The sequence below is a fragment of the Schistocerca americana genome, chromosome 7 (assembly GCF_021461395.2).
Source record: "Schistocerca americana isolate TAMUIC-IGC-003095 chromosome 7, iqSchAmer2.1, whole genome shotgun sequence".
Lineage (NCBI taxonomy): Eukaryota > Metazoa > Arthropoda > Insecta > Orthoptera > Acrididae > Schistocerca > Schistocerca americana.
The window spans coordinates 329,264,314-329,283,643 of NC_060125.1; the positions used below are offsets into that span (position 1 = coordinate 329,264,314).

At 43.5% G+C, this 19,330-nt stretch overlaps 1 protein-coding gene across 1 annotated transcript in view; it reads right to left on the reverse strand.

Moving 5' to 3' along the window:
• LOC124622915 (protein O-mannosyl-transferase TMTC1-like) overlaps positions 1–19,330 on the reverse strand; it is a 675,090-nt gene that overhangs the window by 146,840 nt on the left and 508,920 nt on the right. The window contains exons 10-11 of the mRNA XM_047148705.1: positions 16,890–17,011; positions 6,187–6,360 (exon numbers count right to left, since the gene is read on the reverse strand). Of these exons, the coding sequence (XP_047004661.1) occupies positions 6,187–6,360; positions 16,890–17,011 (296 nt within the window). The remainder of the gene's footprint in view (positions 1–6,186; positions 6,361–16,889; positions 17,012–19,330) is intronic.

A 19,330-nucleotide genomic window follows, 5' to 3' on the forward strand; every position in this document is an offset into this window, starting at 1 on the left:
GTGTCTGTATGGTGGGTGATCAAACACTTCCTAACGAAAAGGCTGCAACAGGGTCCTCACTGCCACTGCGGTGTACGGCCGAGAACTGCAGTATCACGAAGAAGGAACTACATGGCAGTTACATTAAGTGGGGTTGCATGAAATCGGGGGTATATCTGTCGGCAGGCAGCCACACATGGCAGAGAGAATTTTTTCTAGGCATCTTTACGTGCTGATTTCTTCACTTTCCAAACAGATGTCACACATCGGGCCGCATTACAAACTTGCCACAAACTTTCAGCCGTGGAATGGGAAAAAAGGGCGTTTGTGTTCATTGTCATTGAGCTCACAGTGCTGTACGTGTCGAGACAGTCATCGTCGTTATTCTTTACTTGTAGTAGTTTTTCGACTTTCTGTTGTGGATATAAAGGCCCATAATGAAAGTAAAATTATCTCCAACCTTCATTTCCTAAGAAATTTGTTGGAAGGATCCAGGGATAACGGGGCTGGTAATCACCTAAAACATATTTCCGATAGGGAATCAGTTCATAATCCTCTCTGCTTGGTTGTATTTCTCCAGCATAAACCTGCTGTAACCCAGAGTGGGATAAGAAATTAATAAACAGTACTCGTCATAAATTCAGGAGATTTTGGGGTATATGTAGGAAATTATATCTACCTGATAAACCAAGGGAAATTCTTATGTGGAAATCGCCTCCCATTCAATCGCGTCTGGAAAATCGTCTGAACCAATTCCAACTCTCTGGGATCTCACTGAAATAATGCAAGCTCTACAGAGCGTCGAAATCACAAACGGTTCACTTTTACTCCTCTCCAGGGAATCAAATATTATGGGAAAAATCTGAAAAGACCATCATGTTCTGAGATTAATCTGTGTTGGTGACACCTTGCCAACACAAATCAATATAACTGACAGTAAGTGGAGATACTCAAGTGCTGGAAAAATTGCAGAGTGCATCTATGCAAAGCTTCATCGGATTCTTTCTGTGGTTTCCATTTCGCGGCCGATAGTTCTCTACTCTCCGAATAACCCTCGCATTTCATTCCTTGTAGCAACTCCGTAATTACAATGGGCGAAATATTACTTTCGAGGCCTTTTTCAGTCTGATCCGTTTATGAGGTATCGTAAAAGAGTTGGCTTTGGAATTTTTCAATGCATTAGCTTCAAATATTTCTTAAGGATTGGATTGAGGTTTGAACCTCTATACACAACAAAGTGATGTCGTGTTCCAACTGTTGTATCGGCCAAAGTAGGATAATTAAAATATTACTGTCTCTTACGAATTTATGTCAAGATCCGAACGTCAAGTTTCAGCCATAGACAACGAATTCCTGGTCTCAAGAGATTCTTACTTAGCTAATGCTATTGATTTCGGTTTAGTGGAAAAACCCAGTGAGGAAATTTCGCACGTTTCATGTTTATCGCTAGAAAAGCATAGGAAATGCACCTTAGGTTTCAGGTAATTGGAATGCAATTCTCAGACTTACTATCCACCAGAAACTTGGGGAATTCTACATCTACATCTACATTTATACTCCGCAAGCCACCCAACGGTGTGTGGCGGAGGGCACTTTAGGTGCCACTGTTATTACCTCCGTTTTCTGTTCCCGTTGCGTATGGTTCGCGGGAACAACGACTGCCAAAAAGCCTCTGTGCGCGCTCGAATCTCTCTAATTTCACATTCGTGATCTCCTCGGGAGGTATAAGTAGGGGGAAGCAATATATCCAATACCTCATTCTGAAACGCATCCTCTCGAAACCAGGACAGCAAGCTACACCGCGATGCAGAGCGCCTCTCTTGCAGAGTCTGCCACTTGAGTTTGCTAAACATCTCCGTAAAGCTTACCAAATAACCCTGTGACGAAACGCGTCGCTCTTCTTTAGATCTTCTCTATCTCCTCCGTCAACCCGACCTGGTACGGATACCACACCGATGAGCAATACTCAAGTATAGGTCCAACGAGTGTTTTGTAAGCCACCTCCTTTGTTGATGGACTACATTTTCTAAGGACTCTCCCAATGAATCTCAACCTGGTACCCGCCTTACCAACAATTAATTTTATATGATCATTCCACTTTGAATCGTTCCGCACGCATACTCCCAGATATTTTACAGAAGTAACTGCTACCAGTGTTTGTTCCGCTATCGTATAATCATACAATAAAGGATCCTTCTTTCTATGTATTCGCTATAGATTACATTTGTCTATGTTAAGGGTCAATTGCCACTCCCTGCACCAAGTGCCTATCCGCTGCAGATCTTCGTGCAGTTTGCTGCAATTTTCTAATGCTGCAACTTCTCTGTATACTTCAGCATCATCCGCGAAAAGCCGCATGGAACTTCCGAGACTATCTACTAGGTCATTTATATATATTGTGAAAAGCAATGGTCCCATAACACTCCCCTCTGGCACGCCAGAGGTTACTTTAACGTCTGTAGACGTCTCTCCATTGAGAACAATATGCTGTGTTCCGTTTGCTAAAAACTCTTCAATCCAGTCACACAGCTGGTCCGATATTCCGTATGCTGTTACTTTGTTTATCAGTCGACAGTGCGGAACTGTATCGAACGCCTTCCGGAAGTCAAGGAAAATGGCATCTACCTGGGAGCCTGTATCTAATATTTTCTGGGTCTCATGAACAAATAAAGCGAGTTGGGTCTCACAGGATCGCTGTTTCGGGAATCCATGTTGATTCCTACAGAGTAGATTCTGGGTTTCCAGAAACGACATGATATGCGAGCAGAAAACATGTTCTAAAATTCTACAACAGATCGACGTCAGATATATAGGCCTATAGTTTTGCGCATCTGCTCTACGAACATTCTTGAAGACTGGGACTACCTGTGCTCTTTCCCAATCGTTTGGAACCTTCCGTTCCTCTAGAGACTTGCGGTACACGGCTGTTAGAAGGGGGGCAAGCTCTTTCGCGTACTCTGTGTAGAATCGAATTGGTATCCTGTCAGGTCCAGTGGACTTTCCTCTGTTGAGTGATTCCAGTTGCTTTTCTATTCCTTGGACACTTATTTCGATGTCAGCCATTTTATCGTTTGTGCTAGGATTTAGAGAAGGAACTGCAGTGCGGTCTTCCTCTGTGAAACAGCTTTGGAAAAAGGTGTTTAGTATTTCAGATTTACGCGTGTCATCCTCTGTTTCAATGCCATCATCATCTCGGAGTGTCTGGATATGCTGTTTCGAGCCACTTACTGATTTAACGTAAGACCAGAACTTCCGTAACATGAAGAAAAAATTTGATGGTTGTGGCCCCAAATGGCTGACCAAGTGATGGATTCATTGTGAAATACAATCTTCTTTTGCTGTAATGTTGAGGCAGACTCTGAATACCAATGCAGAATTTGACTAAGTTGACATAACAAATAAGCCCAGTCATCTCTTGACATACTTTGTTACATCTATCCTGATACCAAACGTCGAGCATTACCAAAAGCGAAGAAAAAGAACATTGAGGATTTACTGCAATATACTCTCCCTATACATGATTGTTTCAGCAACCTACCATGTCACACTGTCACAACAGCTTCCTTGGCTTTGCAAGAACGAACAAATGAAAGTGAATAGACTTTTCTTTGAATCTGACTTGCACAAGTCCCTGTTTGTAAATATTCGTTGTAAGCAGTCACAGGAAATAAAATTATAATTATATATTCAAGTAATGTACTTTCTTTACTGTTTCCTTAGTAAAATCTTGAGAGTAGTATATGGATGAATACGCAACTACGGTACATTCAGTACAGAAAAGAGTAGAGTTCAAAAGTTTAGTTTCCTATTCCTGGTAGTTTATAAAGCACTTACAGTTACCCTTCTTCTGTGTGATAATACATGATACAAAATATCTTCCATCATTCACAAATGTTAAAATGGCGTAAACTTTCTTCTCTAATTTTTTTTTTTTTCAGAACTTGGTTATTGTTTCGAATGAAATGATGCACACTGCCTGTAAAAAATAAAATAAAATTTATGATCGGATTCGCATAAACTGAAGACGCATCCTAATATGAGCTGTACAAATGTGGGTTTTCTTACAAAGAATTTTTAACCATGGTCTGAAAAGTAGTATTATATAAAAATACTTGAGAAGACTCAATGAGATTCCTTTTAACAAGTCATAGCGGAAATGTAACTGCACTGCGTAAAGGTAAATATACTCCGCATCATTCACGTCAAGTTATAAACGAATAGCGCGCTAAAAGCGGCAATTTGTAGTTAAAATGAAGGGGATAGCAGAACCTACAGAAAGAAAACCTGGATCAAAACCAAAGTTGCCAAACAAAGCTGTAGACTAACTAACACTGCACCTAGACGACCTCTTTGTATGAACCCCATAAACGAGAAGAGTCTTACCATGTCACGAGCAGGAAGGTGCACGAAAACTTTTCTTAGAGGGCAGTCGTAACACTATAAGTTCTTTGTGTAAAATGAAGAAACCACTGAACAGTAGCTTAATACAGAATCTTTTAGCCGCATAGTTCCTTATCTGATGTTTCAGACTAGAGGATCCTCCTCCACTCTCGTGTAACACAACAATTTCATTATTACAAGTTACAACAAATGCTGGAACCTTATGTGTTCCGAAATCGGTCAGGTACACACAAAACATGGTGGATTAATCAATTGTTGTGCGGTTTCTTCATTTTACAAAATGAACTGGTAGGTGGCTGAGCGGCAACAGGGAAGGCAATAAATCTTCAAATGTTTGTGAAATCCAAAGAGCCCAAACTGCTGAGGTCACCGGTCCTTAGACTTACACACTACTTAAACTAACTTATGCTAAGAACAACACACACTCCCATGCCCGAGGGAGGACTCGAACCGCCGATCGGTGTGGCCGAGCGGTTCTAGGCGCTTCAGTCTGGAACCGCGCTGCTGGTACGGTCGCAGGTTCGAATTCTGCCACGGGCATGGATGTGTGGTGTCCTTAGGTTAGTTTAAGTAGTTCTAAGTTCTAGGGGACTGATGACGTCAGATGTTAAGTCCCATAGTGAACCATTTGAACCAGGACTCGAACCTCCTGCGGGAGGGGGTAAGGCAATACTGATGGCTCTGCAATGAGCAAGACTGATGGCGCCAGTGGCGACGGAAACAAAACCTTCGCTATAGAAGGTGCAAAGGATGGGAGCCTGAACTATTAACGATATGTAATACAGTGTAGTTAAGATTCGAGGCCGTTTATCGGTATATTTAAAGTGGACAGCTAAAATTTAAAATACTGATAAAGTCAAAGAAAGAATTTGTGTCATCACTCAGGCTGTATGAATATTTTTCATTTTAACCATTCACGTTTGGTACTCTTATGAAAGGAACTTAATTTTTTCTCTACTGCGTTACATATTTTTGTAGCTTTGGATATGTGCAACTCCCTCCCTCCCCGCCCCACTTTCACGCATTCGTTAGGGACGATTTTGTTCTCGTAGCCGCTGGAGCATCCGTGAACATTTTTTCGCATTGCAGAGCCATCAGTACTGTCCTGTCTGCTACCGCTCAATCAGCTCTCTCCACATGGCACTGTGACGCTATTCTTGTTTGTAGGGGTTCATAGATTGATACTGCCTATGTGCGTTCCTAGTCTAAGCTTCGTTTGGCCAGTTTGGTTTTTAATCAGATTTTATTTATACAGGTTCTGTGACCGGCCTTAATTTTAACTACTGTCTATTGCGTTTAGTGGGCTAGTTGTTTGTAACTTGATGTGAATGATGCGGAGTGACTCTAAGGCAGTTACCTATCCTCTATGAGTTGTTAAAAAGAATCTCTGTGGGTACCACTATCCAGTGTTACATTTATTCTTCAGACTATTGTTAAGAGTTCTTCGTTAAGAAATGTTTCCTTTTTAATTTTGTACAGATCACCTGAGGATGCGTCTTCAACTGACGCAAAACGGGTCGTGAATTTTTATTAAAAGTGCGGACCATTTCATTCAAAATGTCGAAATCTCAGTGTGGTTGCCCGCAATGTAAAATAACTTTGTTAATGTGAACCTGATTCTTTTGCGCACTGAACGCCCATATTGCAAATGTCACGTGGTTACTTTAGACTTTGTGCTGAATCCTCTCCGAGACGTAAGCTATTTTTTTCCTTGTAATTTACAGACTGACACTAGTACAGCACCCCACATTTGTTCAGTACCTGTTTTTTTTTTTTCTCAGTAGTGTCGCGCAGACGCATGCTCACCTGACGAGCGTCTCCCGCGAGGCCCAGTCGCGGTTCCTGAGCAGCGAGCGGCCGCAGAAGGCGGCGGCCAGCAGCAGCGAGGCGGCGCCCACGGCGCACAGGCGCGCCCTGCAGCCGCCGCAGCCGGCCCACAGCAGCTGCGCCCCGTAGCAGGCAGCCAGCACCGCGCCCAGGCTGCGCACAGCACGAGTCGGGTGTCAGACACCACCAGCCTAGCGACATCTGCACTCACATCTAGAGGGCGGGCAAGCGACAACAGGGGCAGTCGAGTCCAGTAAAATAGAACCACAGGTGCTAAATGTGTCGTTGGGGAACTACCTCCACAAAACGACAGCCGAACAATGACCAGCGTATGGAACTTTTCCAGTAAGTGAATGTGTTTGTGTGTGTCTAGCAGTTCAGGATTGTTCGATTAACTTGCTTCTGTGTCATGCTGCCGTTGAATTTCTAGACTTTCTCAAGTATGCGTAGACTGCAGCAGTTTTCCTGGTAGCTTTGGGCAGTTATCATTGTGACCGTAGTACCTGTACCATAGGTGTGTTGCATACCTATCGGGCGTTACGTAATTTCGATCGCTTTGTTTTCGTAAGCGACCAGTGTTTTACCAGATTACCGTGGAAACCGGAAGCGATGAATCGCCTGATATTTGATTGAGGATACATAACCTAGGGAACATTATTGTTCTGCGCAGTTATCCTCCAGTCTGTTACTGAAACAGCATTTATAGCAAAATGAAATTGTCAATATTCAATACACGTTTTATTCAAAAATTGTAACGTGAAACATAGGGATGTTGTAGTAAAAGTAATAGATCGGTGCATATTTATCATATTGTGCTGGAAAACGCTATTACCCAAAAAAATATCGTTTCAATATTTCGCAGAGCTTATATATCTACATCTACATCTACATACATACTCCGCAATCCACTATACGGTGCGTGTCGGAGGGTACCTCGTACCACAACTAGCATCTTCTCTCCCTGTTCCACTCCCAAACAGAACGAGGGAAAAATGACCGCCTATATGCCTCTGTTCGAGCCCTAATCTCGCTTATCTTATCTTTGTAGTCTTTCCGCGTAATATAAGTTGGCCGCAGTAAAATTGTACTGCAGTAAGCCTCAAATGCTGGTTCTCTAAACATGTTTCTGTTGATCATAAACCACTTTCGCTCTTATCAATAATAACATGAATCTCGCATTGCTGATGAGGAAGAATATTCTATTTCGTAGAAAAAACAACAATACTACGAGCGCCGTTCTGTAACTAGTGCAACAAATTTTTTTCTAGGGCCATTGGTTGAAAAAATGCGGAGTTAGTTGTGGAACTGTGTGGAATATTTCCGCCTCAGCCGCTATAGTTCCATGGAATTCTGATAGATGGCGGCGCTATACGTAGCCTCTAAAATGCCTAATTCCATTAAGGCTAATGCATTCCAAGCAGAGAGCTGCCATTCAGTTTCATTTGGTGGAAAACTAGAGAATCGCAAAATATATTCATAGGCGCTTGTAGAAAATGTCTACGGGGACTGGCAGTGAACAAAAGCCCGGTGCGTCGCTGGGCGAGGTCGCGCAAACTAGTACGATCTCGCAGTTCGGCCAGCCGCACACATCTGTGCTGTCCTCAGGAAACTGAAGAATCGGCTTCATAGTGTTCGTCTCCACAAAAATACAAACGAAATTCTCTCCTCCAAGTCAACGCAAGGTCTGACTCGAGCCTGCGCACTCGACAGTTTCAAATGGTTCAAATGGCTCTGAGCACTATGGGACTTAACTTCTGAGGTCATCAGTCCCCTAGAACTTAGAACTACTTAACCTAACTAACCTAAGGACATCACACACATCCATGCCCGAGGCAGGATTCGAACCTGCGACCGTAGCGGTCGCGCGGTTCCAGACTCTAGCGCCTAGAACCGCTCGCCCACTCCGACCGACAGACTCGAGAGAAGGGCGCAAAACTTCATTGGGCTGTTCACCCTCATCCATGCAGCAGCATAGCTCTCGCACCTACCGACTTCCATCTGTTTGGCCTAATGGAGGATGCTCTCCACGGGAAGCAGTACGTGGATGTTGTGGAGGTTATTGATGCACCAAGACTTTGGCTCAGACAAATAGAGTGGTACTACGAGGGCATACAGGCCATCCCAACAGGGTAGAGTAAGGCCGTCACATTGAACGGAGATTATGTACAAAAACAGGGATTTGTAGGCAAAAGAGTGGGGAATAATATGGTGAGTTAGAATGCTGAATAAAACCAACCTGCTTCCAGAAGAAAAATTTGTAGCACTAGTTATTGAATGTTCTAGTAATAAAGATATTTTGAAGTTTGTACACGTAAACTGGAACAATATCAAGAATAATTGCTTAGGTTCTATGAAAACGCTGAAGTTATACGATTAACTTACTTTTATTACTTACACAATGCAATTCATATTTAGTAAGATTATGGAATACAGAATGGACTAACAGTTGATGATGTGCGGTTATAATTATGTGAACCACAAACATAAAGCAAAGAGAAATAGCCAGCTCCCAGTTTCTCTCTTATAGATTCATTTACGTTCCTTTCCCTACCAATGCTACCACCACTACCGGTAATCCTAAGATTTACTACGTTATTTATCAACTGCGACATAGTTGGTATTTACGTTATTTTCGTATCTGCCAAAACGACCGAACCGTAGTCTTGGTAGGGCGCAACTCTAAATGTGGCTGTAGTGATCCACTAGTTATATTATCTACACTTCGGAAAAGAATCAAAGGGTAACTTTTTTTAAAACCTCGTCATTTCTCTCCCTTGTGGCGCAGAAGTGTGAAACTTAATTAGAAGAGGCTTATTGCCTTCGGAAACGTGGGGCCCTGTGACTTCACCCTTATGTCCAGCGTTGCTTCAAATAGCCAAATCTCCGACATCGTTGTGCGCAGAAAAGGATCCTGCAGGAGTGGTACCAGCGACGACTGAAACGAATCGTTCAACGTGGCAGAAGTGATGCAGCCCTTCGGCATATTCCTGTAGATCTTATTACTGGACTATCAACAAGTCTCAGAGTGAGAAACATTCAACGAAACGTCATCGATGTGGGCGTTCGGAGCCAAAGGCCCACTCTTTTACCCTTTCTGACTGCACGACACAAAGCTTTACACTTCGCCGTGGTCCGTCAACATTTACATTGGACTGTTGATGCCCAGGAAACAATGATTGGCGACTCCATGGAATGCTGTGTGCACAACGACCATAGATGTTGAATTAAAAGGAATGTCAGCGTTGGCCATTATATTGATGTTTTATTCATAGTAGAATCAATTTTCGATCACATAGTGATCATCTTCAGTGCTGTACAGATTAAACTCAGACACTGTCCATAAATCGGTAAGAGTACTAGGGGGTGAAGATCTCTTCTGAACAGCACGTTGCAAGGCATCCCAGATACGCTCAATACCGTTCATGTCTGGGGAGTTTGGTGGCCAGTTGAAATGTTTAAACTCAGAAGAGTGTTCCTGGAGCTATCTGGACGTGTCGGGTATCGCATCGTCCTGATGGAATTGCCCAAGGCAGGCTTAATTGGCAGTGGACATGAATGGATGCAGGTGATCGGACAGGATGGAAACATGTTGCCTGGTCGGAGGGGACTCGTTTCAAATAGGATCGAGAGGATGGACGTGCACGGTTATGGAGTCAACCTCACGAATCCATGGACCCAGCATGTCAGTAGAGGACTGTTCAAGCTGGTGCAGGCGCTGTTATGCTGTGGGGCGTGTGCAGTTGCAGTGATATGGGACCGCTGATACGTTTAGAAACGACTCTCACATGTGACACGTACGTAAACATCCTGTCCAATCACCTGCATCCATTCATGTCCATTGTGAATTAGGCCTGGCTTTCGCAATTCCATCAGGACAATGCGATACCCCACACGTCCAGATAGCTCCAGGAACCCTCTTCTGAGTTTAAACACTTAGCTGGCCACCAAACTCCCCAGACATGAACGGTATTGAGTGTATCTGGGATGCGTTGCAATGTGCTGTTCAGAAGAAATCTTCATCCCCTAGTACTCTTGCCGTTTTATGGACAGCCCTGGAGAATTCATGGTGCCAGTTCCCTCCAGCACTACTTCAGACACTAGTCGAGTCCATGCCACGTCGTGTCGCTTCACTTCTGCAAGTAATAATCAAGTATTAATCAACAGATAGTACGGAGTAGTTGCTTGTAGCATACGTATTTAGAATTCTGTCTTCATCAATGCTCAGTACTGATGTCTGTTGTACTATTTATAACTGTTAAATGTTAATTTGAATGCATGTATAACATTTGATATCGAAGTGAGAGATAGTATCCTAAACTAAATTTGCCTCACTAGGTTACGTACTGCGCCTAAAGATAGCCAAGTTTGCAAATCAAATAGTAAGTCCGACCGAAAGTGAAGATCGAACGCAAGGCTGTCTAGAAAATTGCAATTTTATGTCCTGTTGACGACGACAACGGTTCCATTAGAGATATAAGGCAAAGTTGTAATGGTAATTTTGTGACACTAGTACAAATTAGCTTACAAGCACGCTATAGGGATAGAAAAAGATAAAACAAGTTGAAAATGATATAGTGCCGTCCCACTATGCCACATGTGACATCTGAAAACTAAGTTCGTAGCTTGAATGCTCGATCGATGGAGGTGATTATATTTCCTGTCGTCGCAGTGCTCACGTCCGCTGATTGCAGCTCATGAAGTCTTCTGAAGGGTGAGATTTTATCTACGAACGAAAAGGAACGCGAGATATCGATCACACTTATAATGGATGTTGTCACAGAATTAGGTTGTTGTCGACATAACTTTCACTTGTCACTTTCATTGGTGCTGAAGTCAAGAGCTCATTCAAATCAGTCTTCATTATCGGAATTTTCTGATCGTTATCCCTCCTTGCGGCAAGAAAGCTACAGCTAAAAGTGGAAGCCTCAATGCTATACTCTCACGATATGACTTCTTTTAATGATTTACGTGTTTTGGACGATGTACTGTGTACTGATTACTGTAAGAATTTTTAAAACAACGGAATTCTCACGGTGGTGGTGTAGCAGAGGTGTTAGCCAAAGTCGCATTATTGTCAAACTTAAGTTGGAAACATTCTTGACGAGGATCTATTTGACAGAATTGATCTAGTTATTGGAAAAAATATATTTGTGATCATTTTAATAATGGAAGACTAATGAAGAAAAATTTTAATTTGTTGACCTACGGAAAGACGACAAATGTCAGACGGAAAAGAATGTTCAACATCTTGAAACGCCGAGCGGCAAGGCGACATCTAGTAGTTGGACTCCATTTTTATTAAACATTTAACTAAAAGTTTTCATCTTCCTTAAATGTATGCTTCTGCTTTCCGTGGGATTCTCTGAGTACTTGCTTCCCAGATAACTACCCTTATCTCGTCATTCTCGTAGCCGTAGCAGAACATTTTCCTAAGTTATTTTAGGCAAAGAACGCTGGCATAGTGACATTGTCAGTGCCTCCCAGTATTCACTACTTTGAGTAATTTGGGAGAGGGACAATGGTGTTTTAAAGGGAAGATTATATAAACAGCTGATTGTTATGATCGAACGAATTTAAGGCAAAATTGGAGTAAAATGTGGGCAGGATGAAGGGACACATCCTGAGGCATCACAGAATAGTTCACTTGGTAACAGAGGTAAAAACTTGTAGATTTAGATCATGGCCCGACAGCAGTGAACATTTAATTGTACGTCGGTTGTAGGAACTTTGGGGTGATGAATAGACGTGCACAGAGTAGACTTACAGCAGTTAGGCTGGATTAATATAAGAGTTCGACAAGATCCAACGAGGAGCTGTACATTTCGTCACGGATCATGTAGTCAATGAGAGAGCTTTACGATGATGCTCAACGAACACCAGTAGCAGACGCTACAAGACAGATGTTGATTATCAGTGAGATATTTACTACTACAGTTTCGACAGAATATGATCCGGGATAATTTGGGCTTTCCGACTACCTAAATCTACAAACTACCGTATGTGGGACGGTACCTTGTAAATACTGCTAGCCATTCCCTTTCCTGTTCCACACTCAAATGCAGCGAAGGATGAGCGACTGGCTATACCGCTTCGTACGAACTTTAATATCTCTCATTTTGTCCTCTTGATCCTTATACGAAATTCCCGCCTGTGGCAGTAGGGCCGTCCAGCCGTAAGCTGAAGCGCCGCTTTTCTTAATTTTCTCAACAGTGCTTCGCGGAAGGAACACTGTCTTCCACCCATGGGTTCCCATTAGAGATCACAAAGCATCTCCGTAGTACCTTGGTCGAAAGTGGTGGTGACAAATATAGCAGGACGCTTCTGAATTGCTTCGAACTATTCCTTTAGTCCTACCTGATCAGGATACCCCAACACTCTAACAGTACTCAAGAAAGGAACGCGACTGGAATAGAAAAGGGGGGGTAACGACAGTGGCACGTAGGGTGCCCTCCGCCACACACAGTTGGGTGGTTTGCGGAGTATAAATGTAGATGTAGATGTACTGTTCTATATGCGTTGTTACAGATAGATGTGCAGCACATTCCTAAAATTCTCCCAATGTATCGAAATGGATCATTCACCTCTCCTACTACTCACCTTGCGATCTCGATCTGATTCATGTCCCTTGCACCTTTACGTCTGGATACATAGCAGATGTGACTGTGTCAATCATTATATCATTAGTATTATATTCGAAGATCAAATGTATTGAATAATTTGTTATCATTTTCTGACTAGGATTCCTATTTCAGATACACCTCTTTTGTGGTCCTTTAATTAGGTTAGGTTTTAAAAAGAAAAAGTTTATTTGATTATATAAAATTAAGTAGTTGCTTTACATTTGTCCTACTCATATGTGTCTGCGTCTCCTACAGTCAATCAATAACGATACTTTCCTGTTTGCTGGGCATTAGCAAACAGCCGCAGTTTGCTGCTCACCATAAGCGCAGATTGTTCATGCATATGGAGAAGACTCACGATTACAATAACAATAATATCACAACAACAACAGCACGGAAAACAACACGCACTCGAACGTACACGGATTGTACAAATATATGGAAAAACCACGTGAAATGCATGCATAAAGTTTAATGAAGATGGTAGCCAAGCTTGGATGCTGTGCTGTTGCATTTGACCACGAACGGCAAATGTCCAACATCCACAGTATGTTGTAATGAGTGCATTAACGCAGAGCTAACTGAGTTCGAAAATGGTAAAATTCTTGTTTATTGAATTGTGGGCGCTCCCGTCATCAAGGGAGCCGCAGTGTTTAGAGTTTCAAGAGGCACCGTATCGAGGATTCATACCGCGTGTGGGGAAGTTGAAAAACGTCAACCATTCAGCCAGAAAGCGGACGAAACTGTGTGTTGAGTGATTGTGAAGGACGGTCATTGACGATCACAGTGACGAAAACTAAGAGGATGACACAATCAAATGTCAGTGTAGAACTTATGCCGCACTCGCGAACTCTGTCAGTATGAAAACAACGCGAAGGCAGCTCCACAATCAGGAAAATGCAGGGCGAGATGGAATTCCAGAACCACTCATCAGTGATGAAAAGGCTCCGAAAAGTAAAACCGGACGCCGATGCCACAAAATCTGGATAGTGGAGCAGTGGAAGAAAGTTATTTGGTCGGCTGAGACTTGTTTCACATTATCTTCAGGACGTCTATATGACCACAGAGTGAATCATGGCGGAGGTTTAGAGATGACTTTGGCATCCATATTATGGTATTCCAGGGGCCCCATGTTTATGCTGCATGGCTGCATTGTTGCCAAGGATTATGTGCGCATTTTAGCTGATCATAACGCACCAATGATACATTGATTGTTCCTCAATTGTGACACTGTGCTCCTAGACGAAAGGTCCCCTGTTCACACAGCTCGTATCGCCCAGGACGGTTTTTGCTGGGCCGGCCGTTGTGGCCGAGCGGTTCTAGGCGCTTCAGTCAGGAACCACGCGACCGCTACGGTTGCAGGTTCGAATCCTGCCTCGGGCATGGATGTGTGTGATGTCCTTAGGTTAGTTAGGTTTAAGTACTTCTTAGTCCTAGGGGACTGATGACCTCAGATGTTAAATCTATAGTGCTCAGAACCATCTGAACCATTTGTTTTTGTTGGCACGAGGATGACCTGTCGCTAATTCGCGGGTCACAACTGTGATGTCGATATTATTGTCTCTTTGCGGTCTACTTTGGAAAGATAGCTACATGAACGTTACATACCTCCATCATCGTTACCTGAAGGTGGCTCTATCTGTAGGAAGAAGTGTATAAGATTCCTTTGAAAAATATGCGGGATCTAAATTTATCCATTCCGAGACGACTGGGACCGACGAGCTTCCTACACCGTATTAGGCACGGGGATGTGTTATGTTTTTGTTGTTTCCATGTTTTTGTCCACCTCCAGTACATCCATGCTCTGCAAACCATTCTGAAGCGCGAAGAGAAGGATACTTTACACAATAGCACTACATACAGTATCAACGCCTTCTGTTAGCGTCTGACTCAAGGTTTGAATGACTGCTTAAAATTATCTCTGCTCGATGTAACTAATTTAATCTGGCCCTTGCGATACTTACGGGAATGATAAGCTGATGGTTCTGGTGTATTCCCATATTCCTCACTTAAAGCTGATTCGCCCGCCACGAATTCCTGTCAAGTGCCAACCATTCCATCTTAGAGTAGCACTAGCAACATACCTTCTCGATTATTTGCTGGATGAATACACATCTCTGTCTTCCGCTACCACTTCGCCCCTCTAGAGCTCCATCTACTATCATGGAAGTTATTCCCGGATGTCTCAACAGATATTTTATGATCCTGTCCCTTCTTCTTGTCAGTGGTTTTCAAAATGTTGCTTTCCTCACCGAATCTGCGGAGAACCTCCTCATTCCTTACCTTGTAAATTCACCTAATTTTCAACATTCTTCTGTAGCACCACATTTCAAATTCTTCTGTTACCTTCTGTTCCGGTTTTCCCACAGTCCATCTTTCACTACCACACAATACTGTGCGCCAAACGTCCATTCTCAGAAATTTCTTACTCAAAGTAAGGCCTGTATTTGATACTAGTAGGCTTCTATTGACCAGGAGTACTCGTTTTGCCAGTGCTAGTCGGCTTTTTATGTCCTCCTTGTTTCGTCCGTCTTCAGTTATTTTATTGCGTAGGTAGCAGAATTCCTCAACTTAATTTACTTCGTGATCACCAATCCTGATGCTAAGCTGCCCGCTTTTCTCATTTCTCTTACTTCTCATTACTCGCAGAGCGGCCGGCCGTTGTGGCCGAACGGTTCTAGGCACTACAGACCGGAACCGCGACGCTGCTACGGTCGCGGGTTCGAATCCTGCCTCGGCAAGGATGTGCTGTCCTTAGGTTAGTTAGGTTTAAGTAGTTATAAGTCTAGGAGACTGATGACCTCAGATGTTAAGTCCCATAGTGTTCAGAGCCATTTTTCTCATTATATTCGTATTTCTTCTATTTTTCTGTCCATATTCTCTGTTCATATTCTATACTCATTAGATCGTTCATTCCCTCAAGATGTTCTGTAATTTGTCTTCACTTTCAGTAACGATAGCTATGTGATCAGCGAATCTTATCATTGATATCCTTTCATCTTGAATTTTATTTCCACCCTTCAACCTTTCTTTTGTCTCTGTCATTGCTTCTTCGATGTACAATTAGAACAGTAGGAGCGAAACACTAAGTCCCTATCTTAGACCCTTCTTAATCCAAGCACTACGTTCTTGGTGTTCCGCTCTTATTGTTCCCTCTTAGCTCTTGAACATGCTGTATATTACCCTTCTCTCCCTATAGCTTAGCCCTATTTTTTTCTATAATTTCGAACACCTTGCGCTATTTTGCCTTATCGAACGGTTTTTCCATGTCGAAAAATCCCGTCAACGTGTCCTGATTTTTCTTTAGTCTTGATTCCAGTATCAGCCGCAACGTCAGAACTGCCTCCTAGCGCCTTTACCAAGGTTATTTGGTATATTGCGAATTTGTGGTAAGAACTATGGTACCGAACTGCTGAGGTCATCGGTCCCTAGGCATACGGTCTAGTTAATATAACTTAACCTAACTTATGCTAAGGACAATACCTACAACCATGTCCGAGGAAGGACTCGAACCTCCAACGGGGTGAGCCGAGCGAAGAGTGACAAGACGCCCCTGACCGCACGGCTACCCCTCGAGGCAGGGGTTATTTGGCAGCTATGTTGAAGTGACTGACAAATAAATTTTTCAGCTTTTTAGTGTGGCTATTTCCGTGGTCTTTATTGAAGAGAAGCGTGCTGATCACAGGAAGACTGGGATAGGGTTCCCTCGAAAACCGTACAGGAACTCAATTTATCCTTTCCGAGAAGACTGGAATCTGTTTCCTACACCGTATTGGGCAAGCCAATGTGTTGTGTTTGTTATTTTCCCCATATTTTCATCCACGGTCTTTCTAAATATTAGAAATTGCTTTGCTGAGACGGAGAAAAGAAATTTTGCGTTTCACCTGCTAGATGTATATAGTACACATGCCTAAAAGTCTTATTGTATCACGTCATTATGAATAACAGCGACTTTTAACGAAAATCTATGATTAAAGTCAAGTTATGTATGTAGATAATCTTGACTACTGCTACGGCCAGAAGCAAGTGAGGTCCGCAGAACGTTGCGGCTGTAGACTTTACCTGGGCATGTAGAGGACGCGCTCCGCCACGACGAAGCCGACGGTGAGCAGCAGGTTGGTGGCGGGCAGGAAGGGCAGGGCGAGCAGCAGCACGCTCAGGAAGACCGCCGGAGGCCGCTGGTGCTGCCGGAAGTCAGACAGGCGCCCACGTAAGACACTCTGCACCGGTGGTGCCCCTCAGCTCGTAGTTATTTGCCAAAAATTGGTTCATATTTCACAACATCTCCAAATGCTAATAATTTCTTAATGCCAGCTTCGACAATCTCATCATCTTCAGTCATCATATATGGATTTACAACATCTGCTGTTGCTTCAAATAAGTTCAAAGCCTGCTTCTCACCGCTAGACCTATCAGCCAAAAAATTATGACGACCGACCTACTATGGATATGAACCTATCCAGGCGATAGCAGTGTCACCTGGCGAGGAATGACTGCTAGTCAGACACACGAACTGTGGATGTAGTATCAGTGAGCGTGCTGTCCGTGTGTAGAATGTGGAGGGCGTGATGTATCTGAGTATGACAGAGGGTAGATTGCGATGGCCCAGGGACTCAGCACGAGCACAACATGTCGGGTATTCGAGGACTACTGTGGTAAATGTGTTATTACAGATCTCGGGCGTCGTAGGATGGGCAGACTGGTAAAATTGGACAGGCGGCTAACTGTGGAACTAAGATCAGACTTTAATGCTGGTCAGAGTACAGGGTCGTCTGAACACACAGTGCACCGAATGCTACTAGCGATGGGCCTCCGCAGCATTAGGCGAGTTCATGTGTTAACCTTAACACCACGGCATCAACAAGTACGATTGAAATAGAGCACGTGCCCATCGGCACTGGAGGTTAGCGCAGTGGTTGAGCGTTGCATGGTCTGATGAAACCTGATACCTTCTTTATCATGCCACTGGGAGGGCGCGAATCCGTCGTCCTTCAGGGGAACCCGTTCTGAGGGTTGGAGACAAGGTGGCGGTGGCTCCATTATGCTGTGGGAACATTCACTTGGGCATCCACGGGCTCAGTGGAATTAGTGCAAGTCAACATGGCGGTCAAGGAGTATCGTACATTGGATGCAGACCGCGTGCACTCCTTCGTGACAATCATGTTTCCTTACGGCAATGGCATTTTTCAGCAACATAATGTGCCATATTGGGAGGCCAGGAGTATGATAGAGTGGTTCGAGGAACACAGTGGTGTGTTCCATTTGATGTGCTAGCCCCCCAACTCCCCAGATCTCAATACGTCTGGATGTGAATGATTTTGGGGTCCCGGAATTAACGGAAATTAGCTGACTTGTGTGTGCAGATGTGGTGCCAACTGCCTCCAGCGACCAACCAAGATCTCGTTCCATCCATGCCAAGACGCGTCTCTGCTGTTATCTGTGTCAGATATGGAATTAGCGGCTATTTGCTAGGATGTCATAATGTTCTGGCCGATCAATGTATATACAGCAGTGACACTAGATTGCTTTTATTTATTTGACGTCACAGTGTAAAGTTGCTCTATAAATGCAAAGGCGCTGGCCCGACACCGTCCGATTGCAGATACAGTACATCCCTCCTTTTCGTCATGGCACTAGGGAGTGGAGGGGTGGCGCATACTTCCCTCCGACCGACATTAATTCCGGGGAATGATCATCAGTGATCATTTTGGGGGCACCCTCATCCGAAACCTGCACGGCCTCAATGCAGTTGTATAGACTGTTGTAAATAACTTAATGATAGCTGAAGGGAGTCAAATGCCCTAAACCTATGGTTAATAGAAAATTCCTTTTCCTGGCAGCTCTGACTTTCTTTGATAATGCTTATTATACGTACAGGTATCTTTATTAAGTCCTTGACCGGGCTGTTCCTTGCGCGGCTATGTATTCCTACACGTATAATTATTCCCGTATCTCGCGGCGCTTTCCGCAGTTTCGGTGCACTTTTCTCAAATGAAGCGATTGTGCGATTATATGTTGTCAACAGTTTGAAGCTTTTGGCAACAAGAATGCGTACCATGAAATTAAGCACGTTGCAGCTGATTTATTTTCACAGTCTCAAGAAGTAAATGCGTATGCTATACCTTTCGGATAACATATGTTTCAATAATATCTTTCCTTCAATAACACATTCCCAGAGCGGGTTTCCGAACATTGCCTTGTAGAAGTAACATGGCGAACAAAGAATAGAAATCAGAATGTTGATTGGTACCCATCTGTGCACATACGATTGCTGTTTCAATGTACCTACACGTGAACTTACAAACTAATCAGAACTTTTGTATCTAATTAATTATATCGTTAACAACTTATCGTCAAAATCTAGTGTGAAAATATCGAATGGATCCTTGTGGCTGGTGCAAAACTCAAAATACACAATGTAGAGCCTCTCGAATATTGTTAACTGCGGACCCGAGCGCCGTTCATCGAGGACGCAGCGCTACGCCACCAGGCAGCCCCAGCTC